At 45.6% G+C, this 27,887-nt stretch overlaps 1 protein-coding gene across 1 annotated transcript; it reads right to left on the reverse strand.

The window, feature by feature from the left end:
- Positions 1–27,887, reverse strand: LOC110534246 (neuronal acetylcholine receptor subunit alpha-7). Its single transcript, XM_036939694.2, is given in 11 exon segments — positions 1–1,116; positions 1,119–1,626; positions 3,194–3,303; positions 3,392–3,478; positions 4,444–4,638; positions 4,734–4,901; positions 9,483–9,562; positions 18,674–18,783; positions 19,043–19,087; positions 19,230–19,439; positions 27,083–27,887. Coding segments are annotated over 11 exon segments (1,941 nt in total). The 5' UTR covers positions 27,140–27,887; the 3' UTR covers positions 1–745.

Below are 27,887 nucleotides of genomic sequence, written 5' to 3' on the forward strand. Positions count from 1 at the left end.
ACAACCAGTTATGTTTTATTTATTAGTGGGTGTTCGTGTGTGTGTATGGTTCTTTTGTTTGAAGCAGAGCTGAGCTGAGCTGAAGCCACAGAACCTGGTGCCAGCCCAATATGACTTCTGACCCCTCTCTGTCCAGTTCCCATCATCACACATATCACATTCATTAACACATGGCCACAGGACAATAACATCCTCATCAGTGAAGGATTTGACACATAACTCCCTACATTAGCCAAACTGGGCATGAAGACCCGGAAGACAGAAGAAAGGCACAGCAATTGCACAGAATTTAAATTCAATATCATAATACATAAATTATGGAATTCAAATACAATTTATGTTCCCACTGAAATTGCTCCATAGTCTCCCACTCCCTTTCTGGGGGGGGGGGGGTCCGGGGACATGATCCCCCGGGATGTTTTTAAATATATTTTTTAGGACTGTTAGATGGTCACTTCTGGTGACTTTTTAAGAGGACATTCTACAAAATGTCTCTTTAAAATAATTAGAACCTGTAGCCCAACTGATGCAGCATAGCAGCTTTAAATAAGCTTAAGCATGGGTTTGCCAATCTCCATTTACCCCAAATGAAAATCCCCAAAGACTCTGAATGCATCAAATGCAAGAAATATACGTTGTAACTTGTCAATCTGATCTTAAAAGCGCATCTTGGCAGAAATATGGATATATGTTGTTGTTGTTTTTTTGAGTGGTGGCAACGATTTAGAAGCAGCGAGGCTCCTTCTCAGAAGAAGTCCTTGGAGGCGGCCTCTGCAAAGTTGGGTGCGGCCATGAGGATTGCAAAGGTACAAATTATGTTGAACACACTGAACCCCACCAGACACAGCCGGTCAATGACCACTGCTGCAAACTGCCACTTCTCTGCCATGCTCACCCTGCGGTCCTGCTCACGGAGACCCTCGGCCAGGAACCGCACCTCCGTCAGCAGGGCCTGGAGCTGGGTCTCTGCTTCCCCAGCCTGGAACACCCTGACCTGGGCATGGCAAGTACCCACTCCACTTGCCCCAGCCCTATACTCCACACAGCTGGAACCTGAGGATGAGGGGTCAGGGTCTGGAGATGTGGGGGGTTGTGGCAGGGGGCTACCCACATTATGGAGGAGGGTGGGTGGTGGTGGAGGATGCGGGTGTCAGAACCCCTTCTTTCTTCTCCTCCTCCTCCTCTTCCTCCTCTCCAGGTGACAGCAGGGTCAGGTTCAGGAGGACTCTGGAAGCCCATGTATGGCAGATGTCCATTGGGCTGAGCGTGGGGGATGGAGGGGAGATTGGGGTGTAGGTTGGGGTGTAGGTTAAGAAGGGGCTGGGGATATCGATTTGGGTTAAGGTGGATATTAGGCTGGAGGTTTGGGTTATGGTTGGGATAGGACTGGAGGGTAGGGTTGGAAGGTGGGTGTGGTAGGGGTTGGCTGGGCTGTCTTAGACTGGCCTGCAGAGAGGTGAGGCTCTGGGGGAAGGTTAAGGGGGCTGGGGTGGTGGTGGTGGGGGCAGAGGAGCAGGTCTTGGTCTGGGGGCTGGAGGGGCTGTGTTGGGGTGTGAGCTCACCCCACTCTTCTGGACACTTCATCCTCAGAAACCAGGGAACCCACTGGAGTAGAACCAACTCAACCTGAGAGACACACACACAATAAGTAAGTAAGAGGACCCAGGGACCTTCTGTGCCAGAACCAACTGAGAGAGGGAGAGGACACACACACGGAATACAATGCATTTGGAAAGTATTCAGACCCCTTTCCTTTTTACACATTTTGTTATATTACAGCCTTATTCTAAATGGATTAAATAAAAAAAAATCCTCATCAATCTACACAAAATACCCCATAATGACAAAGCGAAAACAGGTATGTTTGAAACAAATGTTTGAAAATGTATGAAATATAAAAAACAGAAATACCTTATTTACATACGTTTTCAGACCCTTTGTTATGAGACTAAAAATTGAGCTCAGGTGTATCCTGTTTCCATTGATCATTCTTGAAATGTTCCAACAACTTGTTTGGAATCCACCTGTGGTAAATTCAATTGATTTGACAAGATTTGGAACGGCACACACCTGTCTATATAAGGTCCAGAGCAAAAACCAAGCCATGAGATCGTAGGAATTGTCCGTAGAACTCTAAGACAGGATTGTGTCGAACACCTGCCAAAAAGCACCAAAAGGACTCTCAGACGATTAGAAACAATATTCTCTGGTCTGATGAAATCAAGATTGAACTCTTTGACCTGAATGCCAAGCCTCACGTCTGGAGGAAACCTGGTACCATCCCTACATTGAAGCATGGCGGTGGCAGCAACATGCTGTGGGGGTGTTTTTCAGAGGAAGGGACTGGGAGACTAGTCAGGATCGAGGGAAAGATGAACAGAGCAAAGTACAGAGATATCCTTGATGAAAACCTGCTCCAGAGCACTCAGGACTTCAGACTGGGGCAAAGGTTCGCCTTCCAACAGCATAACTACCCTAAGCACACAGCCAAGACAACGCAGGAGTGGCTTCAGGACAAGTCTCTGAATGTCCTTGAGTTGCCCAGCCAGAGTCCGGATTTGAACCCGATTGAACATCTCTGGAGAGACCTGAAAATAGCTGTGTAGCGACACTCCCCATCCAACCTGACAGAGTTTGAGAGGATCTGCAGAGAAGAATGAGAGAAACTCCCCAAATACAAGTGTGCAAGCTTGTAGCGTCATACCCAAGAAGACCCAAGGCAGTAATTACTGATAACGGTGCTTCAACAAAGTACTGAGTAAAGGGTCTGAATACTTATGTAAATGTGATATTTCATTTTTTTATATATATATATATATATATATATATATATATATATATATATATATATATATATATATATACACATTTGCAAACATTTCTAAAAACCTGTTTTTGCTTTGTCATTATGGGGTATTGTGTGTAGATTGATGGGAAAAACGATTTAATCCATTTTAGAATAAGGCTGTAACGTAACAAAATGTGGAAATAGAAAAGGGGTCTGAATACTTTCCGAATGCGCTGTAAAGTAAGTAGATAAGAGGAACCAGGTAATGTACTGCAGCAGAACAAACTGCACCTGATAGAAGAGGACAGGACACACACAAGGTGCAGACATTCACAGATATGAGAGGAACACACACAGACAGTCACAGACACACGTCATAATCAGTAGACAGACAGAGAGCCTCACCCATTGAGGCATGTCTCCACTGTTGGGGTCGTGGTGATGGTACTGAAGTACAACTACAGTCGCCACCACTGACATCCCTACGGTAACCATGGTACTCACAAAATACTGACCTAGGATGGAGACACAGTATTATAGTACACGTATACAGAGACATACACCCACACACACACACACACACACACACACCCATTCACTGACCTATCAGTGGTATGCAGTCTGAGGTAGCTGGCATAATCTCAGCCACCAGTAACATGAAGAAAGTCTGAGAGAGAAGAATTGTAATGCCTGGAGAGAGAGATGGGGAAAATGGTATTATTACACTGGGAAATACAGCAAAACTTGTGGATAGTACAATTCTCCATCTCTCTGCCAACTCACCCCCCCAACTCACCCCACCCATCCATCTCTCCCCCATCTCTGTCCCTCCCCTTCTCCCTTTTCTCCCTCCATCTCTGTCCTTCCCCTCCCCACCCCCCTTCTCTCCCTCTATCACTGTCCCTCACCTCTCTGCCCCCCCTCCTCTCCCTCTATCTCTGTCCCTCCCCTACCCAAACCCGTTCTCTCCCTCTATCTCTGTCCCTCCCCTACCCACACCCCTTCTCTCCCTCCATCTCTGTCCCTCCCCTACCCACACCCCTTCTCTCCCTCCATCTCTGTCCCTCCCCTACCCACACCCATTCTCTCCCTCTATCTCTGTCCCTCCCCTACCCACACCCCTTCTCTCCCTGCACCTCTGTCCCTCCCCTACCCACCCCCCTTCTCTCCCTCCATCTCTGTCCCTCTTTCTGATTGTAAAAATCACTTGAGGTTTTTTTGGACCGCTGCAGAATTACTGACAGAGAAACAATAAAAGAGAGGGCAGGTACGGAGAGAGACAGAGAGACAGAGAGAAAGAGAGAGAGAGAGAGAGAGAGCGAGAGAGAGAGAGAGAGAGAGAGAGAGAGAGACATACAGCAGGACCATTATCTCATCTCTCCATCTCTAACACCTGATTTATTTTTCATCACTCTGAACTGTAATTTCTTTCTCTTCTATCTTTCCCTTACACCTCATCATCTTCCCTATTTCCATCATATTTTACATGTTCCAGTGCCTCAGACCTCCCCTTTTCACCTCCAACATCTCTCCTGTCTCCATCCCTTCTCCCTTTTATACTCCTCTTCTCCCTTCCCCTGTCCTACGCCTCTCCCTCTTCCTTCTTCCTCCTCCTCTCCCTCTCCCTCCCCCTTTCCTCCTCCCCCTTTCCTCACCCAGACCGATCTTCTCCCCCGATTGGGCTGGCATTAGAAACACCAACAGTGTCAAGGAGGAGATGAGAACACAGGGGACGAGGAGGTTGAGAGCGTAGAACAGAGTTCTCCGTCGTAGGGTCACAACAAAGGTCACGTCAGAGTAGGGCTCTGTACAGCACTCATAAAATATCTCATGACGATCACCTGGTACACCTACAAGAGGGGGCAGGAAAGAGGGAGTGAGAGATTAGAAAGTAATATGGGGGAGAGAGAGATACAAGAGGGTCGGCGGCAGACAGTTCTCTCACCCAGCAGGTCCCACTCTCCATTGGACATGTATCCTGACAGGTCAGCCTCCTGCATCTGGAGGTCCAGCAGCCAGCCGTCAAACGTCCACGAGCCAAACTTCAGCTCACAGTGCTGGACGTCAAAGGGAAACCAACGCACGTCCACTTCACACGCACTGCTAAAAATACCTGGGACAAGAAGTGTTAGGAATTTTATGAATAATGACTAAACAATGTGTAAATTGAAATAGAACTATAACTAATTAAACTTTACTCTGTTTTACAATATCTGATGAATAATGTTAGTTCCTAAGAAAGAGGTTATGTAGCATGGACAAGGGGCATTGGAAATGATAACCATTGTGGAAGAAGGAATGTATGTGTGTGTCTAAAGTAAGCAAAGTGAATCCTTAACCTGTTATGGCTGCATCCCTTGTTCTCAATTTCCGCCTGAAGACATACCCTAATCTAACTGCCTGTAGCTCAGCCCCAGAGGCAAAGATATGCATATTCTTGGTATCATTAGAATGGAAACATTATGAAGTTTGTGGAAATGTTAATTGAATGTAGGAGAATATAACACAGTAGATCTGATGGAAGAAAAGAGAAAGAAAGAGCATACGTTTTCTGTTTTTTATTGTTGTAGTATCATCTTTCACATGTACATAGAATAGCCACACAGTCAGATAGGATGCTGGAGATCATTTTGATGAATAACACAAGAGGGCAACTGTAGGTGTGCAAAGTTTCAGACTGATAACTTCAGGAATGGGTGAGCTACATGACATTTAGTATGAAGTCACCCAGGTGTCCCACACAAGTTGCCCAAATGTACCCAAGTAGCCGAATTGGTGAAATGACCTATAACTTTATACAACAGTGCAAATAACTATATACAACATATCAAAAAGCAATTCTAACACACAAAAAAAATATATAAAAATGTTTTTAAAAATATTTTAAAAATACAGGGGTAAACCCTTTGGAAGTCCTCTACACAATATTTTGCTGCCTGTGCCATGTCCCATAGCAGTCTCTTTCTGATGTAAAGCAGAGACAAACTGAAAAAGTGGTGTAGGTGATGCGGGACTTCATGCGACACAGAACACAACGGCGCCTCGATGCTGTGCCCTTTTGGCCCTGAGGCACAGTCATGCCTGCAGTAATGAACTGTGGCATATGAACACCACTGGAGGCAGGAGTAGAGGGGGCAGAGGTAGAGCGGGGAGCTTGGCACCGGGGGCTCCCCGTCGGAGTCGCTATCACTGTGAAAGAAAACATTTAAAAAATATTTGTGTTGTATTAGCCTTTTATCATCACATAAAATAAACAGATATGTATTGTATAGAGCAGAGGGAACAGCCACTAAGGTTAAGTGCTGTTCCAATCAACTCCGACCATTGTTGTGGGCCTGCCCTCCCCCCAACAGCACCCAATAGCTAATTCATATGGAAATAGGGAGGAGTAGCAGGCGCAGTGGCCATGTGTGTGTTTGCTGTTCTACTCCATTCCATTTGAATAAAAATTGAAAATATATATATATATATACACTGCCTTGCGAAATTATTCGGCCCCCTTGAACTTTGCGACCTTTTGCCACATTTCAGGCTTCAAACATAAAGATATAAAACTGTATTTTTTTGGTGAAGAATCAACAACAAGTGGGACACAATCATGAAGTGGAAGGACATTTATTGGATATTTCAAACTTTTTTAACAAATCAAAAACTGAAAAATTGGCCGTGCAAAATTATTCAGCCCCTTTACTTTCAGTGCAGCAAACTCTCTCCATAAGTTCAGTGAGGATCTCTGAATGATCCAATGTTGACCTAATGACTAATGAGGATAAATACAATCCACCTGTGTAGGCACTGTGTGTATATATATATATATATATATATATATATATACACACACACATACACACACACGCTCAAACAAACCAACAAACAAACAATACACATACAGGCCATGGGTCGTACACATACATACACACACACACACACTATAGCCAATGTGTACTTTACACATTTCATCACACATTTCATTGCAAATTGGAAAATAAGTATTTGGTCACCTACAAACAAGCAAGATGTCTGGCTCTCACAGACCTGTAACTTCTTCTTTAAGAGGCTCCTCTGTCCTCCACTCGATACCTGTATTAATGGCACCTGTTTGAACTTGTTATTTGTATAAAAGACACCTGTCCACAACCTCAAACAGTCACACTCCAAACCCCACTATGGCCAAGACCAAAGAGCTGTCAAAGGACATCAGAAACAAAATTGTAGACCTGCACCAGGCTGGGAAGACTGAATCTGCAATAGGTAAGCAGCTTGGTTTGAAGAAATCAACTGTGGGAGCAATTATTAGGAAATGGAAGACATACAAGACCACTGATAATCTCCCTCGATCTGGGGCTCCACGCAAGATTTCACCCCGTGGGGTCAAAATGATCACAAGAACGGTGAGCAAAACTCCCAGAACCACACGGGGGGACCTAGTGAATGACCTGCAGAGAGCTGGGACCAAAGTAACAAAGCCTACCATCAGTAACACACTACGCCGCCAGGGACTCAAATCCTGCAATGCCAGACGTGTCCCCCTGCTTAAGCCAGTATATGTTCAGGCCCGTCTGAAGTTTGCTAGAGCATTTGGATGATCCAGGAAAGATTGGGAGAATGTCATATGGTCAGATGAAACCAAAATATAACTTTTTGGAAAAAACTCAACTTGTCGTGTTTGGAGGACAAAGAATGCTGAGTTGCATCCAAAGAACACCATACCTACTGTGAAGCATGGGGGTGGAAACATCATGCTTTGGGGCTGTTTTTCTGCAAAGGGACCAGGACGACTGATCCATGTAAAGGAAAGAATGAATGGGGCCATGTATCGTGAGATTTTGAGTGAAAACCTCCTTCCATCAGCAAGGGCATTGAAGATGAAACGTGGCTGGGTCTTTCAGCATGACAATGATCCCAAACACACCGCCCGGGCAACGAAGGAGTGGCTTCGTAAGAAGCATTTCAAGGTCCTGGAGTGGCCTAGCCAGTCTCCAGATCTCAACCCCATAGAAAATCTTTGGAGGGAGTTGAAAGTCCGTGTTGCCCAGCAACAGCCCCAAAACATCACTGCTCTAGAGGAGATCTGCATGGAGGAATGGGCCAAAATACCAGCAACAGTGTGTGAAAACCTTGTGAAGACTTACAGAAAACATTTGACCTCTTTTATATACCCTTTGTTGGCAATGACAAAGTATTGAGATAAACTTTTGTTATTGACCAAATACTTATTTTCCACCATAATTTGCAAATAAATTCATTAAAAATCCTACAATGTGATTTTCTGGATTTTTTTTCCTCATTTTGTCTGTCATAGTTGAAGTGTACCTATGATGAACATTACAGGCCTCTCTCATCTTTTTAAGTGGGAGAACTTGCACAATTGGTGGCTGACTAAATACTTTTTTGCCCCACTGTATATACATATTTATATTTCATAAAACGGCATTAGCACCTACCCGTCCAGAAGTACGTCCTGTCCTTGCAGAAACAGCTCCTCAATGTCTGAATCATAACACTCAAAGATTCATCAAACAAAAAATCTGTCTCACTTTCCCGATCAATCTCTTCTATAATCTGGTGCAAATCTGTCTACTTAGACTTGGATTTCGCTTTCCCTGATTCATTCGCCATGATGTCTTCAATGAAATCGTTGAAAAAACACTTTCCAAAATACTACTTTCCAAAACACTGCTGTGCATAACAAGCGTGACTGCACCTACTCTGATGGTCAAAGCGAGAATTAAGTTTGTTACGCGTGCATTTACAAACAAGGGATGGTGGTCCAACCCATAACCATCACATACTGGCGTTTACCTCAGCTCATTGGCTATCTACCCAGTTAGATTTCAAGAACATCATTGGTCATTGAGCAGAAATACAGTCAATCAACGAAGCTTCACTGATATTATTGGTGCGCAATGAAGTCATTGCTCGTTGTCTTCAAATCAGTTCACTTCAGTCAATACTCCCTACAAAAAAAACAATCAAGTTTGGCTGTGTTGCAAACATCCAGAAGTTTGCACTGAAACCAACTATGCCTAGATAAACGATTGTTTACTGTGTGTAATTACGTCGAATGCTCCGTAAAAAGTTGATAGAGATGGAATTCACGACACAAACGGTTTACAAAATGTTTCATTTTAGGCTATAAAAATGGATTTTATCAAAGAAAACGGCACTTCATTTGATCACTGGGACCCTCAGGAAGAGAAATAAGAGCAAGATATCAGAATGTAAGTCATAATTTTACATTCAGATGTGAATGTGTCAATACTGTCATGGTGGAAAATGTTTTTTTGTTGTTGATCGCTCTTCTCAAACAAAAGCATGGTATTTGGTGTAAGGATGTAAAACACTTTGGTTTAGATATAAGCATCATAAAACATCTAACACAATATATTTGTTTGACTTGGTGAAAATACTTTTTTGGACCTAACTTGCTTACCACTTTTTCCATGTAGTTTCTTCATTCACAGACTCCTTGAAATGACCTCTTCCTAAATATTTGATCAAATTATAAATGTTGTGTGTGATTTATTAGAAACCAACGTGTCTCAACTTACCCCTTGTCTCAACTTACCCCTTGTCTCAACTTACCCCTTGTCTCAACTTACCCCACTCTCCCCTATATCTATGTTAAACTAAAATGAGAGAGGGGAAGGTCAGGGAAGAATAAACAGAGAGAAAGGTTGATCTATAGACTTACCTGGAGGTAGGTACTCACAGAATCCACTGGAGTTGACCAGCACATAGCTCTTAAAGGTGGCATCAAATTTATCATGAGCACTGAGAAGGACAAAAAAGAAAGATCAGCAAGGTGTGTGTGTGTGTGTGTGTGTGTGTGTGTGTGTGTGTGTGTGTGTGTGTATATACTTTAACTTAACCAGTTGCTTAATCAGCAACATTCTCTGGGTTGAGTGAACTTCAAAATAGCATTTAAGTTTATTTAAATTTAAATATCAAGGCAACCAGCTGTTTTCTCAACACTAGATTCTAGTTTGCTCAAAGCCATGCCCATCATTAACATATTTCCCAGCATGCTTTATTACATGATGATTTTTTTTGTTTTAATACCTGTGTTTTTGCATACACATTGTTTGGCTGATTAAGCTCATGCTACACAAAGACAAAAGGCATTTTTCTAAACTAATCCAATCTATTAGTCTGGATATCTTCACTCTGGCTAGATTCTAATAGGAATTACATAATTTTGCAAGCCAGCAATTATGTGACTTGCAGGCTTGATGTGGCCTGTAAACCAGGAGTTTCAGATCACTGTGTTAGGGTGTAACTAGTGATGAGTATTTTTTGGGAAGCCAGATCTTTGGTGCCGTTCACCTAAATGAGCCGTTCATTTGGCTCCCAAACGGCTCTTTATTTAGTAGTGCATAAAAAATGTGTGAAACATAAAAATATAATATTTATAATTTAAAGCCTAAAATGTTCCCTACCATTATGCAGATTGTTACGGTGCGTGAATGAGGACCCAAAAGCGAATTAACGTAAACAGAGCTTCTTTAATAACAAAACATACGTAGGCTCAGATGGACCGGCAGATTCCGACAGGACAGGACAAGGTTGCAGCAAACATGACGATAGTCTGGTTCAGGCATGAATAACACAAACAAGAATCCGACAAAGACAGAAACAAAAACAGAGAGAGATATAGAGGACTAATCAGAGGGAAAAAGGGAACAGGTGGGAAAAGGGGTGACGAGGTAGTTAGGAGGAGACAAGGAACAGCTGGGGGAAAGAGGGGAAGAAAAGGTAACCTAATAACGACCAGCAGAGGGAGACAGGGTGAAGGGAAAGGACAGAAACAAGACACAACATGACAATACATGACAGTACCCCCCCACTCACCGAGCGCCTCCTGGCGCACTCGAGGAGGAAACCTGGCGGCAACGGAGGAAATCATCGATCAGCGCACGGTCCAGCACGTCCCGAGAGGGAACCCAACTCCTCTCCTCAGGACCGTACCCCTCCCAATCTACTAGGTACTGATGACCACGGCCCCGAGGACGCATGTCCAAAATCCTACGGACCCTGTAGATGGGTGCGCCCTCGACAAGGATGGGGGGGGGGGGGGGGAAGACGAGCGGGGGCGCGAAGAACGGGCTTGACACAGGAGACATGGAAGACCGGGTGGACGCGACGAAGATATCGCGGAAGAAGAAGTCGAACTGCGACAGGATTAATGATCTGGGAAATACGGAACGGACCAATGAACCGCGGGGTCAACTTGCGAGAAGCGGTCTTAAGGGGAAGGTTCTGAGTGGAGAGCCAAACTCTCTGACCGCGACAATATCTAGGACTCTTAGTTCTACGCTTATTAGCAGCCCTCACAGTCTGCGCCCTATAACGGCAAAGTGCAGACCTGACCCTCTTCCAGGTGCGCTCGCAACGTTGGACAAAAGCCTGAGCGGAGGGGACGCTGGACTCGGCGAACTGAGATGAGAACAGCGGAGGCTGGTACCCGAGGCTACTCTGAAAAGGAGATAGCCCGGTCGCAGACGAAGGAAGCGAGTTGTGGGCGTATTCTGCCCAGGGGAGCTGTTCTGACCAAGACGCAGGGTTGCGAAAAGAAAGACTGCGTAAGATGCGACCAATAGTCTGATTGGCCCGTTCTGCTTGACCGTTAGACTGGGGGTGAAAGCCGGAAGAGAGACTGACGGAAGCCCCAATCAAACGGCAAAACTCCCTCCAAAATTGAGACGTGAATTGCGGACCTCTGTCCGAAACGACGTCTGACGGAAGGCCATGAATTCTGAAAACATTCTCGATGATGATTTGTGCCGTCTCTTTAGCAGAAGGAAGCTTAGCAAGGGGAATAAAATGAGCCGCCTTAGAGAACCTGTCGACAACCGTAAGAATAACAGTCTTCCCCGCTGACGAAGGCAGTCCGGTGACAAAATCTAAGGCGATGTGAGACCACGGTCGAGAGGGAATGGGAAGCGGCCTGAGACGGCCGGCAGGAGGGGAGTTACCGGACTTAGTCTGCGCGCAGACCGAACAAGCAGCCACGAAGCGACGCGTGTCATGCTCCCGGGTGGGCCACCAAAAACGCTGGCGAATGGAAGCAAGCGTACCCCGAACGCCAGGGTGGCCGGCTAACTTGGCAGAGTGAGCCCACTGAAGAACGGCCAGACGAGTAGGAACGGGAACGAAAAGAAGGTTCCTGGGACAAGAGCGCGGCGACGGAGTTTGAGTGAGTGCTTGCTTTACCTGCCTCTCAATTCCCCAGACAGTCAACCCGACAACACGCCCCTCAGGGAGAATCCCCTCGGGGTCAGTGGAGGCTACTGAAGAACTGAAGAGACGAGATAAAGCATCAGGCTTGGTGTTCTTAGAGCCCGGACGATAAGAAATCACGAACTCGAAACGAGCGAAAAACAGCGCCCAGCGCGCCTGACGCGCATTAAGTCGTTTGGCAGAACGGATGTACTCAAGGTTCCTATGGTCAGTCCAAACGACAAAAGGAACGGTCGCCCCCTCCAACCACTGTCGCCATTCGCCTAGGGCTAAGCGGATGGCGAGCAGTTCGCGGTTTCCCACATCATAGTTACGTTCCGACGGCGACAGGCGATGAGAAAAATACGCGCAAGGGTGGACCTTGTCGTCAGAGAGGGAGCGCTGAGAAAGAATGGCTCCCACGCCCACCTCTGACGCGTCAACCTCGACCACGAACTGTCTAGAGACGTCAGGTGTAACAAGGATAGGAGCGGATGTAAAACGATTCTTGAGGAGATCAAAAGCTCCCTGGGCGGAAACGGACCACTTAAAGCACGTCTTGACAGAAGTAAGGGCTGTGAGAGGAGCTGCCACCTGACCGAAATTACGGATGAAACGACGATAGAAGTTCGCGAAGCCGAGAAAGCGCTGCAGCTCGACGCGTGACTTAGGGACGGGCCAATCAATGACAGCCTGGACCTTAGCGGGATCCATCTTAATGCCTTCAGCGGAAATAACAGAACCGAGAAATGTGACGGAGGAGGCATGAAAAGTGCACTTCTCAGCCTTCACAAAAAGACAATTCTCTAAAAGGCGCTGGAGGACACGTCGAACGTGCTGAACATGAATCTGGAGTGACGGTGAAAAAATCAGGATATCGTCAAGGTAAACGAAAACAAAGATGTTCAGCATGTCTCTCAGGACATCATTGACTAATGCCTGAAAGACAGCTGGAGCGTTAGCGAGGCCGAAAGGAAGAACCCGGTATTCAAAGTGCCCTAACGGAGTGTTAAACGCCGTCTTCCACTCGTCCCCCTCCCTGATGCGCACGAGATGGTAAGCGTTACGAAGGTCCAACTTAGTGAAAAACCTGGCTCCCTGCAGGATCTCGAAGGCTGAAGACATAAGAGGAAGCGGATAACGATTCTTCACTGTTATGTCATTCAGCCCTCGATAATCTATGCAGGGGCGCAGGGACCCGTCCTTCTTCTTAACAAAAAAAAACCCCGCTCCGGCGGGAGAGGAGGAGGGGACTATGGTACCGGCGGCAAGAGCTACAGACAAATAATCTTCGAGAGCCTTACGTTCGGGAGCCGACAGAGAGTATAGTCTACCCCGGGGGGGAGTGGTTCCCGGAAGGAGATCAATACTACAATCATACGACCGGTGTGGAGGAAGAGAGGTGGCCCTGGACCGACTGAACACCGTGCGCAGATCGTGATATTCCTCCGGCACCCCTGTCAAATCACCAGGCTCCTCCTGTGAAGAAGAGACAGAGGAAACAGGAGGGATAGCAGACATTAAACATTTCACATGACAAGAGACGTTCCAGGAGAGGATAGAATTACTAGACCAATTAATAGAAGGATTATGACAAACTAGCCAGGGATGGCCCAAAACAACAGGTGTAAAAGGTGAACGAAAAATTTAAAAAGAAATGGTTTCGCTATGATTACCAGAGACAGTGAGGGTTAAAGGTAGCGTCTCACGCTGAATCCTGGGGAGAGGACTACCATCCAAGGCGAACAAGGCCGTGGGCTCCCTTAACTGTCTGAGAGGAATGTCATGTTCCCGAGCCCAGGTCTCGTCCATAAAACAGCCCTCCGCCCCAGAGTCTATTAAGGCACTGCAGGAAGCTGACGAACCGGTCCAGCGTAGATGGACCGACAAGGTAGTGCAGGATCTTGAAGGAGAGACAGGAGTAGTAGCGCTCACCAGTAGCCCTCCGCTTACTGATGAGCTCTGGCTTTTACTGGACATGAAGTGACAAAATGACCAGCGGAACCGCAATAGAGACAGAGGCGGTTGGTGATTCTCCGTTCCCTCTCTTTAGTCGAGATGCGGATACCTCCCAGCTGCATAGGCTCAGCACCCGAGCCGGCAGAGGAAGATGGTAGTGATGCGGAGAGGGGGGCAACGGAGAACGCGAGCTCCTTTCCACGAGCTCGGTGACGAAGATCAACCCGTCGCTCAATGCGAATAGCGAGTTCAATCAAGGAATCCACGCTGGAAGGAACCTCCCGGGAGAGAATCTCATCCTTTACCTCTGCGCGGAGACCCTCCAGAAAACGAGCGAGCAAAGCCGGCTCGTTCCAGCCACTGGAGGCAGCAAGAGTGCGAAACTCAATAGAGTAGTCTGTTATGGATCGATTACCTTGACATAGGGAAGACAGGGCCCTGGAAGCCTCCTCCCCAAAAACAGATCGATCAAAAACCCGTATCATCTCCTCCTTAAAGTCCTGATACTGGTTAGTACACTCAGCCCTTGCCTCCCAGATTGCCGTGCCCCACTCACGAGCCCGTCCAGTAAGGAGAGATATGATGTAGGCGATACGAGCAGTGCTCCTGGAGTAAGTGTTGGGCTGGAGAGAAAACACAATATCACACTGGGTGAGGAACGAGCGGCATTCAGTGGGCTCCCCAGAGTAACACGGCGGGTTATTGATTCTGGGCTCCGGAGATTCGAAAGCCCTGGAAGTGGCCGGTGGATCGAGGCGGAGATGGTGAACCTGTTCTGTGAGGTTGGAGACTTGGGTGGCCAGGGTCTCAACGGCATGTCGAGCAGCAGACAATTCCTGCTCGTGTCTGCCTAGCATCGCTCCCTGGATCTCGACGGCTGAGTGGAGAGGATCCGAAGTCGCTGGGTCCATTCTTGGTCGGATTCTTCTGTTACGGTGCGTGAATGAGGACCCAAAAGCGAATTAACGTAAACAGAGCTTCTTTAATAACAAAACATACGTAGGCTCAGATGGACCGGCAGATTCCGACAGGACAGGACAAGGTTGCAGCAAACATGACGATAGTCTGGTTCAGGCATGAATAACACAAACAAGAATCCGACAAAGACAGAAACAAAAACAGAGAGAGATATAGAGGACTAATCAGAGGGAAAAAGGGAACAGGTGGGAAAAGGGGTGACGAGGTAGTTAGGAGGAGACAAGGAACAGCTGGGGGAAAGAGGGGAAGAAAAGGTAACCTAATAACGACCAGCAGAGGGAGACAGGGTGAAGGGAAAGGACAGAAACAAGACACAACATGACAATACATGACACAGATAGTGAAATGTGAGTTCAAATACATTTTAAATGACGAAATTAGATTGCTTGGCTCTCTCCTCACTACCTACTGTTCCTGCAGTGAGGAATGAATAGCTTCAGAGAATGGTTGTCTGGAGCTCATAAAGCAGTAGTAGCAGGGAGTCAAATGAACGCCTCATTCACAGATACAATATGGTTCCAGTTCATCAAAAAGAACTGTTCAAAAAGAGCTGTTCATTTGCGAACAACTCATCACAATATGTAACGTATTATAATGTAGCTCATAAAGCATTCACAACCTTTCACGTTGTCTAATGATTGGAGACAGGTGCAGGAATGCGTAATAGGGGTTTTTATTCTCTCCACCCAAACAAAAGAGCTTGTAAATAATACACAGGACGAGACCCGTAAAACAAGTGCACAATAACACGTATCATGGAAGTTGAAACAACAGCACAGGTACTCACAGGACCAAGGGACATGGTAACAATAACCGACAAGGACAATAGGGAACAGAGGGCACATATATAACATACTAATCAGGGGGAATGAGACAAGACAGTCCGGGGTTGGCGGTAATGAATCCAGTTCAGTGACATCTAGAAGGCTGGTGACGTAGACCTCCGGATCTGGTGAACGAAATGCGCAGCAGTACCGGAGGGGTTCTGGTGCCTGGCTCGGATGCCAAAGCACCAGGGCCGGCTGATACCCCAACACGCACGGGAAAGGAATGATTTTAGTGGAGGAGTGGCAGAGGGATTTCTGTGCGTAAGCAGCCCAATGTAGAAAATCCGCCCACACCCCCGGCCGGTCCTGACAGTAACGCCTCATGAACCTGCCCACTTTCTGATTGACCCTCTCCACCTTCTCATTAACTTGAGGATGGTACCCAGAGGTGAGGCTGACCGTGACCCCCAGGTTCCATGAACACTTTCCATACATGTGAGGTGAATTGAGGGCCACGATCTGACACAATATCCTCCGGGATCCCATAGTGCTGGAGACGTGCGTTAAAAGACCCTCCGTGGTTTGAATGGCCGACGGGAGCCCAGGCAGAGGAAGGAGGTGACAAGCTTTGGAAAACCGGTTCACAACAACAAGAACGGTGGTGTTCTCCTGGGAGGGAGGGGTTTCAGTGACAAAGTCCACCGAAAGGTGACACCAGGGTCATTGTGGAACCGGCAGGGGAAGGAGCTTTCCATAAGGGAGGTGTCTGGGTGTCTTTGACTGAGCAGAGATGGAGTGGTCCGGACTTTCCACGTAGTGGTGTTGACAGACACCACGAGACACCTCCCCTGACACTCCTGAGACCAGCCCAGCATTCTCCCCTCGGACCAGGAAATAACAGGGTTACGCCAACTCAACCAGGGGAGACCGAAAACAATCAAAAAGGAGATTCTAAATGAGGAGGTTCTAAATGAGGTTCTAAAAGGAGGTTCTAAAAGGAGGTTCTAAATGAGTCCCATGGGTCAGCAGAGAAACGGGAACAGTGATGTGATGTACAAGACCTGTCCCTATTGGACGATTATCCAGGGCTCGAACTGGAATGGGTGACTGTAGGGCAACCAAAGGAATGCGTAATGCAGTGGCAAAAGATTGCCGGGCAGCTCTGGAATCAATCAGAGCTAATGGGAGTGAGGGGCTAGGGTATTCAGGGAATTTAATAGGAAAACATACTGGGTGAGTTGACAGAAAAGGAGGGGAGATCTTACATCCTACCTGGGTTGGAGCAGGAGAATTCCCTGGCTTGTCACCTCCTCGCCTATTAGTGGATAGAGGGCAGGTCAGGGAGAAATGACCCCTTTCTCCCCAATAGGAGCAGAGGCCCAGATTCCTCCTTCTCCTACACTCTGCCTCGGGCAAACATGCAGAACCCACCTCCATCAGCTCTGGCCACGGAGCAGGTGTAGCAATGGGCTCCGGATTCCGTGTAGGTCTTCGTCGGGACAGCTGGAGGTTGTCCAAACGAATCGCCATGCTGATGAGCTGGTGGAGTGACAGGTTGTCATCACGGCAGGCTAACTCCATCTGTACCTCCTCCCGCAGTCCGCAGCGGAACACGTTAACCAGAGCCGACTTGTTCCATCCGGTGGAGGGCGCGCTGTCAAAGGGACAGGGGTATTCCGCGGCTCAGATGGGACGGAGGCATGTAGTGGTGTGGGGGCTTGTGTCGGAACCGGTGCGGGAGACTGGAGGGACTGTACATTGCCCTCCAAACGCCGTATGGTATCCATGTCGTTGCTGAGTCTGGAGAGACAGTCCTTTTGATGCTGGACTGCCTCTACGATGGTCGACAGCTCGGTCATTCCTGCTGTCTCCATTACAGAGGTTAGTTATTCTGTCATGTTGTCTAATGATTGGAGACAGGCGCAAGAATACGTAATAGGAGTTTTATTCTCTCCACCCAAACAAAAGAGCGAGGTGGAAACCTCTAAATAATACGAGGCCCGCAAAACAAGTGCACAATAACACGTATCATGGAAGCCGAAACAACAGCACAGGTACTCACAGGACCAAGGGACATGGTAACAGTAACCGACAAGGACAATGGGAAACAGAGGGCACATATATAACATACTAATCAGGGGGAATGGGAACCAATGAGACAAGACAGTCCGGGGTTGGTGGTAATGATCCAGTTCAGTGACGCCTAGAAGGCCGGTGACGTTGACCTACGGAGCTGGTGAATGGAATGAGCAGTAGTACCGGGGGGATCTGTGACACAACCCCTTGACTTTATCCACGTTTTGTTGTGTTACAGCCTGAATTTAAAATGGATTACTTTGAGATTTTGTGTCACTGGACAACATGAAGTACCCCATAATGTGAAAGATGAATTACGTTTTTTAGAAATGTTTTGAAATTAATTAAAAATGAAAAGCTGATTGTCTTGAGTCAATAAGTATTCAACTTTTTATTTTATTTTTTATATATATATATTGCTTGCTCTGTGTGCAATATTAGTGTTTAACATGATTCTTTACCTAATCTCTGTACCCCACACATACAATTATCTGTAAGGTCCCTCAGTCGAGAAGTCAATTTCAAACAGATTCAATCACAAAGACCAGGGAGATTTTCCAATTCCTCGCAAAGAAGAGCACCTATTGGTAGAGACGTAAAAAAAATCAGACATTGAATACCCCTTGGAGCATGGTGTTATTAATTCCATTTTGGATGGTGTATCAATGCACCCAGTCACTACAAAGATACAGGTGTCCTTCCTAACTCAGTATATAGTACAACGCACGTGTGTTAAGCTCTTGCTATGAGAGAGAGAGAGAGAGAGAGAGAGAGAGAGAGAGAGAGAGAGAGAGAGAGAGAGAGAGAGAGAGAGAGAGAGAGACACAGACACAGAGACAGAGTCACAGACACAGACACAGAGACAGAGACAGAGACAGAGACACACCTGTTGTACAGTAGTATATCAGGTATCCAGACCTGGTCAGTAGTGAAGCGAAGGGTTTTCACTCCAGGGTACTCTGACTGGTTCCACTGAAGGTAGTGGTCAAACCATTGCTATACAAATCCAGTCAATAAATTATTAAGGTTACAGGGGCTGTGTTTACACAGGCAGACCAATTCTGATATCTTTCCACGAATTGATATTTTGACCAATCACATCAGATCTTTTCACATCAGATCTTTTTCAGAGCAAAATACCAATTAGTGAAAGAAATTACAGAATTGGGCTGCCTGTCTAAACGCAGCCAGGGAGCCACACACACACACACACACACACAAGCGGGCATGGACACACATGCAGGGTCATCCTCACCATCTGAAGCCAGGCATTAGTGGTGAGGATCTGGTTTTTCTCATCCTGGAATAAGATGAAGACAGTTAAATTAGTGTGTGTGTGTGTGTGTGTGTGTGTGTGTGTGTGTGTGTGTGTGTGCGTGTGTGTGTGCGTGTGTGTGTGCGTGTGTGTTTATATGAATGTATAAGAGAACATGGTAGCGTACCACATTCATGACTTGTAAGAGAGTGTAGGAGAATCGGACAGTGAGTGGTAGAGAGTCGTTGGCAAGGAGGGAAGGAGGGGGAGGGAGAGAGAGGGGGATAAGGAAAAGGATGAGGAAGGAGAGCGGGAGAGAGAGAGGGCAATGACGAGAGGGAAAGAATAAGAAGACAGAGGAGACAGAATGGACAGTTACAAAGAGACAGCTACATTCCTGTAGACAGAATGGATCGTTACAAAGAGACAACTACATTCCTGTAGACAGAATGGACAGTAACAAAGAGACAACTACATTCCTGCAGACAGAATGGACAGTTACAAAGAGACAGCTACATTCCTGTAGACAGAATGGACAGTTACAAAGAGACAGCTACATTCCTGTAGACAGAATGGACAGTTACAAAGAGACAACTACATTGCTGTAGACAGAATGGACAGTTACAAAGAGACAACTACATTCCTGTAGACAGAATGGACAGTTACAAAGAGACAGCTACATTCCTATAGACAGAATGGACCGTTACAAAGAGACAACTACATTCCTGTAGACAGAAGGAAAAATGCAGGGGTGCAACTTTGGTGGGGGGGGGGGGGGGGGGGATTTTGGAATGAGATGTTCAACGAGCAGGTAATTAAAACTTGTTTTTCAACCACTCCACAAATATCTTGTTAACAAACTATAGTTTTGGCAAGTCGGTTAGGACATCTACTTTGTGCATGACAATAGTAATTTTTCCAACAATTGTTTACAGACAGATTATTTCACTTATAATTCATTGTATCACAATTCCAGTGAGTCAGAAGTTTACATACAGTAAGTTGACTGTGCCTTTAAACAGCTTGGAAAATTCCATAAAATTATGTCATGGCTTTAGAAGCTTCTGATTGGCTAATTGACATAATTTGAGTCAATTGGAGGTGTACCTGTGGATGTATTTCAAGGCCGACCTTCAAACTCTGTGCCTCTTTCCTTGACATCATGAGGAAATCAAATTAAATCAGCCAAGACCTCAGAAAACATTTTTGTAGACCTCCACAAGTCTGATTTATCCTTGGGAGAAATTTCCAAACGCCTGAAGGTACCACGTTCATCTGTACAAACAATAGTACGCAAGTATTAACACCATGGGACCACGCAGCCGTCATACCGCTCAGGAAGAAGACGCGTTCTGTCTCCTAGGGATGAAAGCACTTTGGTGCGAAAATGCAAATCAATCCCAGAACAACAGCAAAGGACCTTGTGAAGATGCTGGAGGAAACAGGTACAAAAGTATCTATAACCACAGAAAACGAGTCCTATATCAACATAACCTGAAAGGCCGCTCAGCAAGGAAGAAGCCACTGCTCCAAAACCTCCAAAAAGCCAGACTACGGTTTGCAACTACACATGGGGACAAAGATCATACTTTTTGGAGAAATGTCCTCTGGTCTGATGAAACAAAAATATAAGTTTTTGGCCATAATGATCATCGTTATGTTTGGAGGAAAAAGGTGGAGGCTTGCAAGCCGAAGAACACCATCTAAACTGTGAAGCATGGGGCTGGCAGCATCATGTTGTTGGTGTGCTTTGCTGCAGGAGGGACTGGTGCACTTCACAAAATAGATGGCATCATGAGAAGGGACAATTATGTGGATATATTGAAGAAACATCTCAAGACCTCAGTCAGGAAGATAAAGCTTGGTCGCAAATGGGTCTTCCAAATGGACAATGACCCCAAGCATTCTTCCAATGTTGTGGCAAAATGGCCCAAGGACAACAAATTCAAGGTATTGGAGTGGCCATCACAAAGCCCTGACCTCCTTCTATAGAAAATTTGTTGGCAGAACTGAAAAGGTGTGTGCGAGCAAGGAGGCCTACAAACCTGACTCCGTTACACCAGCTCTGTCAGGGGGAATGGGCCAAAATTCACCCAACTTATTGTGGGAAGCTTGTGGAAGGCTACCCGAAACGTTTGACCGAAGTTAAACAATTTAAAAGCAATGCTACCAAATACTAATTGAGTGTTTGTAAACTTCTGACCCACTGTGAATGTGATGAAAGAAGTAAAATCTGAAATAACTCATTCTCTCTGCTATCATCCTGACATTTCACATTCTCAAAATAAAGTGGTGATCCTAACTGACCTAAGACAGGGAATTTATTACTAGGATTAAAAAATTTGTTTAAATGTATTTGTATGTATGTAAACTTCTGACTTCAACTGTACATCAGTCAAGAGTAAAGAGTAGCCCGTTTCTGCTCTGCTTGCTTTTACAACTCGGAGAAAGAGCGCAACACATATGGCTGGTCCAGCCAGCCTTTCAGAAGCTTGGTCTTCACACAGCCTGTCCGCCTGCGCTGTGGTGTCCGCGTGATCCTAAATCCAGCTGGCTTAAACCTCCAAACAGACTACCCAACTGCTCTAAGGTGTCCAGATAGTCCTAAAGCACACAGATGCTGTTTTTCATATCACAGTGCAATGATAAAACCTGGAGGAGGAAAAAATGCATTTTCAGAATGTGGGAGTTTCATTACCCCTCCATCCCCAGTGAAAGTTGCACCCCTGGAAAAATGAGAGAGAGAAATATATAGAGAAAGGAGTAGAACGAAAGTGATATGATTGCACAGAGAGAGATTAAGAATATCTAAAACGGGGAAGAGATGAGCTGTAGGAGAATAAAATATGAATCCAGAAGGGAGTGAGTATAATAAAAATGTTGTGTCTTTGGCTATGCCGGATTAAGTTATATGAAATGCTATTCTATAAAATCCTTTCTCCGTAATTAATATTACCCGATTGTGCTAATCATGTAAATGTAATTAACTAGAGAGTCGGGGCACCGTGAAAGAATATTTATAGAGCTGTTATCTTCCGAATAAACTCTTAAAGACCTAGTAATATTTTACATCAATAGCAGTCAATATTAATCGTCACCTTAATTCAGTCTCATCTGAAAGTTGTAAATTCTTGGTTATTTTCACGAACCCTGGCTAACAAGTTGAATCAGCAATACAAAATTGGGTCTAATTATTTATTTACTAAATACCTAACTAATCACACAGAATTACATATACAAAGAATGAATCATACCTTGATTACAAATTACGTCATAAAGGAAAATGTCCCTAGCGGGCGGAACAGATATGACAGCTGGTTACACAAAAGATAAAGGGCTGGGTTTGAGTGAAAGAGCGGGAAGACTGAGGGACACAGGGAGAAGCTGTGCTATCGTAAATACAGTATCTTATGCATTCTAAATTACCGCACATTTGGAAAAGGAAAATGCAATAAATATTTACTCTGAGCTGCGCTTTGGTAGGTTGGTGGTAGATGGAAGGCCGTGTTGCCAAACCGAGTCCTTTGTCCTTTGAAGAATGTCTCTGGTGGTCAATTGGATACGTTGTAGTAACGTCGTTGTGTGATAGACGGGATACTCTGTCTGTTCTTTCCTAGCCTGCGTTTGCAGCTGCTGTTGCTAACTCAACAGCTAGGAGGTATCACTTCTTTAGCGAATACGAGTTCAAAGTTCATACCATTCGCAACCAAAGCTCACGCTGAGGTTGGCTCAGTTCTGTAGTTGACATGTTAGTCAAATCAAATCAAATCAAATGTATTTATATAGCCCTTCGTACATCAGCTGATATCTCAAAGTGCTGTACAGAAACCCAGCCTAAAACTCCAAACAGCAAGCAATGCAGGTGTAGAAGCACGGTGGCTAGGAAAAACTCCCTAGAAAGGCCAAAACCTAGGAAGAAACCTAGAGAGGAACCAGGCTATGTGGGGTGGCCTCTTCTGGCTGTGCCGGGTGGAGATTATAACAGAACATGGCCAAGATGTTCAAATGTTCATAAATGACCAGCAGTCATTTAGTCCTTTTACTGCAGAGGCTGCAGACCTCACGTACTTGGAACAGAAGGTTACATTGTCGTCAAGGGCTTATATAGTGGAGGGAGAAGGGCGTGTTTCACAGTCTACAGCCCATGTCTCTTCACAGGGGCGGGCCACTGATTGAGCAGAGCCCTAATCTTATGAAAACCCAAATCTCTCATTTAGAAGCTAAAATTACATTTAATCTATTCACCAATAATTGTATATTCAAACATCTAAATTGAACAACAATTCCATGTGAATCCGATAACTACAATGTGCAGACTTTCCACTGTAGAGTTTGTCATCTTATCATTGATGAGAATGTCTCAGATGATAACCGAACTGACATCATATTCATTAAGTACCACCGCATATGTTCAATTGGTTGGATTACCAGAATATAGTTAATTTCCCCGCCCCCCCACCTGATTTTCCGAGAATTTCTATGTTAACCAAGGGGTTTTCAAATTTCACATCAGTAGGGTAGAGAGAGGGAAAAGGGGGGGAAGAGGTATTTATGAGTGTCATAAACCTACCCCCAGGCCAACGTCATGACAAAAACATGATGAGAAGAATTACACCAAAAATGAAGAGCATCTGAATGGAACGGTTTCAAATAGTTTTAATGCATATTTCAACCCTGCAGGCGCTACACAAAACGCTGAAATAAAATATAAAACATGCATTACCTTTGACGAGCTTCTTTTGTTGGCACTCCAATATGTCCCATAAACATCACAATGGGTCCTTTTGTTCGATTAATTCCGTCCATATATATCCAAAATGTCCATTTATAAAGCGCGTTTGATCCAGAAAAAACAGCTTACAAAAAACGCAACGTCAGTACAAAATATTTCAAAAGGTGCCTATAAACTTTAATATTTCAAACTACTTTTGTAACACAACTTTAGGTATTTTTAAACGTTAATAATCGATCAAATTGTAGACGGGGCAATCTGTGTTCAATACAGGAATGAAAACAAATCAGCGCCACTTTTCACGTCTTGCGCAACTCACAAAAGTGTTACCCAGTTCCTAGTTGGCCTACTTCTTTATTGCACAAAGGAATAACCTCAACCAAATTCCAAAGACTGGTGACATCCAGTGGAAGCGGTAGGAACTGAAAACAGGTTCATAAGAAATATCCCTTGGCAATAACAACGCAGGGAACAGAGAGAGGCAAAAAATATAATCATTCTGAACAGTTAGTCCTCTGGGTTTTGCCTGCTACATAAGTTCTGTTATACTCACAGTCCCTAATAGTTGGGCCCAGTGGAGAAACCCTGGGAGGACCTGGCTCCTTAGAGTGGCCCTTCCTCTGAGGCTGTACTGGGTCAAGATAAGAAGATTTCACCAGTGGTACCCAACCCACTAGCGGCACCTTTTTTCGGCTATCAGGAGGTGCATCCTGCATTACTTAGCTAGCTTCGCAACCTTTTTTTTCCTGTGGTGTCCGCTCGAGGTCGCGCCTGGTTTGGCATGTCCAGGTTTTTGATTTGTTTTCACTGCATTCATCACCAATATTAGGTGTTGGGGTCCTGTCTACAGGCCCCTTTGTACACACATTTGTACTCATCACCTTTATTAGGTGTTGGGGCCCGGTCTGAGGGCCCCTTAATTTATAGATTTCTTTATTTTTATATACACGTTTTTATTGCTGGCACGGCCCCATAGCTTGGGCCTTAAACTTGTCTTTGTACTCGTCACCACAATTGGGTGTTGGGGTCCTGTCCAAAGGCCCCTTTGTTCATACATTTCTTGCCCGCTATATATGCATTTTTGTAGCTATATTATATTGTGGCTCTCCGGTCGTCTGCCAATTTTATTTAGTTTTTTAGTTCCCATTTCTTGTGTAGTATTGTGTTTGCTTGCCCACACTTCACTATTTTCTGGGGCTTTTCTTTTTAAACAGTCGGATTCCCCTGGTCCGCACCAGTTCTAAGTCAGCTGCTAGGTGCCGGACAAGGCAACCCGCCGGAGACCCCGCGTAAACGAGGCCAACGAGCACCGTAGCTGGGGAGATCCGCGAGAAGGGCCCGGCACGCGTCCAGAGTCGCCGCTGCCAACTACCAACCCAACCCCCACCGATCCACCTTCTGCACGCCGACGGACACCACCCCAATGAACCCCCGTAAGCAGCTCCTTGCGAGACCACAAACGAGAGCCCACGAAATGGACCGCACAACGAACTTCCAGCAGTGGGGAGAGAAGAGCGGCGGAGGGTGAAAGAGGAGAATCAAGAGGAGAGAGTGAAGAGAGGGAGAAAGATGAGGCGAGAGAAGAAGAATGAGGAGAATCAAGAAGAGAGAGAGTGAAGAGAGGGAGAAAGAGGATAATCAAGAGGAGAGAGACTGAAGAGAGGGAGATAGTATCCAGACAGGCCCATTAATTGTTAAAGGTAGAGTCAGCAATATGACGTAGCTGATCAAAGTAAACAGGATAGTGGGTCAATTTCCGCAACAACTAAGAATGTTGGAGAGTGAGGTTAAACCCCTCTTTTGGTCCAGTGGCTACCGTGTTGTAATAGCGTGAAGCGAACCTATGCACAAAAGCAGATACTGTGTGTGACTGTGTGAGAGCAAAGTCTTGCATCTTGGTCATCGTAATATCTGCGGTGCTGCTCGTGCAACGTCATTCCGCTGACTCTATCTTTAAGGGGATTGACTAGTCTCTCTGTGGCCATTAAAACATCTGATCTATTCCACACTGGAAATAGTGACGCATTAAACACTAAAACCCTCCACTCAGAAATACAAACAAACTGACAGACAGACAGACAGACAGACAGACAGACAAATGGACGGACGGACGGACGGACGGACAGACAGACAGACAGACAGGAGGACAGACAGACGGACAGGAGGACCAGGAACCTCACTTCTAGCAGCTCCATCGTGGACTGACTTCACTCACTCCTGTTTCACAACTGTATCAGACTTAATGTATCTGTGCAGTTGATGAAATTCGGAAGCAATGTCTAACTAAAAATCTAATCAAATTAAATGTTATTGGTCACATACACATATTTAGCAGATGTTATTGCAGGTGTAGCGTGTAGTATCTAACAATTCACAACAACACACACAAATTTAAAGGTAAAAGAAAGGAATTAAGAAATATATAAATATATAGAACTAGTGAATGTAATGTAGACCCACATACAGTAGAGTACAGTCTTTATAACAGCATGTTGCGTTTGTATGTAATATGCTATTATGTACAAGATGGTACCATATCAATATGCAGTCACAAGATGGTACCATATCAATATGCAGTCACAAGATGGTACCATATCAATATGCAGTCACAAGATGGTACCATATCAATATACAGTCACAAGATGGTACCATATCAATATGCAGTCACAAGATGGTACCATATCAATATGCAGTCACAAGATGGTACCATATCAATGTGCAGTCACAAGATGGTACCATATCAATATGCAGTCACAAGATGGTACCATATCAATATGCAGTCACAAGATGGTACCATATCAATATGCAGTCACAAGATGTTACCATATCAATATACAGTCACAAGATGGTACCATATCAATATGCAGTCACAAGATGGTACCATATCAATATGCAGTCACAAGATGGTACCATATCAATATGCAGTCACAAGATGGTACCATGTCAGTATACAGTCACAAGATGTTAGCCATCTAAGATACTGCTGCTGGTGCAGAGAGGAACACATCAACCAACAATGGATTAAAACAGACAGGAGGGTTGGATTTTACAACTGTGATGAACAACATCCTAACCTGTAAGCTCTGTGATCATTCCTCTCCCTTGTCTCTCTTTATTCCTGCTCCTCTTCTCTCCTCCCTCTCTGTTCATTTCCCTCTCCTATCTTCTCTCTCTGCAATACAGCTGGAACTGTAAGGTTGAGTTCTCAAATATCAATGGACTTGCACATATTGTACTTACACGTGGAAACACACACACAACACTCACACACACACACACACACAGAGAGAGAGAGAACATGAAAGTCACTCACCGTGGAGCAGAGCTGAGAGTCCAAACAGACAGATAGCCACAGACTGCCTCATGTTGCACCACTGAACATAGAGAGCAGAGAAAGAGATGGGGAACAACAGAGATGGAGAGAGAGAGAGGCAGGGTAGAGTGGAATAGAGAGGGAGGGAGGCAGGACATGTCAGGAGCAGGGCAGGCAGCAACAGACAGACAGAGGGAAGAGAGAGAGAGGGAAGAGAGAGAGAGGCAAGGAAGAGAAGGAGGGTAGGGAGGCAGAGGCAAGAAGAAAAACAAGCTGAGTGCACAGGAAGACAGAGAGGGAGAGAAGCTGGCAACAACACAGGAAGACAGAGAGGGAGAGAAGCTGGCAGCAACACAGGAAGACAGAGAGGGAGAGAAGCTGGCAGCAACACAGGAAGACCGAGAGGGAGAGAAGCTGGCAGCAACACAGGAAGACCGAGAGGGAGAGAAGCTGGCAGCAACACAGGAAGACCGAGAGGGAGAGAAGCTGGCAGCAACACAGGAAGACCGAGAGGGAGAGAAGCTGGCAGCAACACAGGAAGACAGAGAGGGAGAGAAGCTGGCAGCAACACAGGAAGACCGAGAGGGAGAGAAGCTGGCAGCAACACAGGAAGACCGAGAGGGAGAGAAGCTGGCAGCAACACAGGAAGACCGAGAGGGAGAGAAGCTGGCAGCAACACAGGAAGACCGAGAGGGAGAGAAGCTGGCAGCAACACAGGAAGACAGAGAGGGAGAGAAGCTGGCAGCAACACAGGAAGACCGAGAGGGAGAGAAGCTGGCAGCAACACAGGAAGACAGAGA

Source organism: Oncorhynchus mykiss, chromosome 2 (genome assembly GCF_057628025.1).
Source record: "Oncorhynchus mykiss isolate SJ-2025 chromosome 2, ASM5762802v1, whole genome shotgun sequence".
Taxonomy (NCBI): domain Eukaryota; kingdom Metazoa; phylum Chordata; class Actinopteri; order Salmoniformes; family Salmonidae; genus Oncorhynchus; species Oncorhynchus mykiss.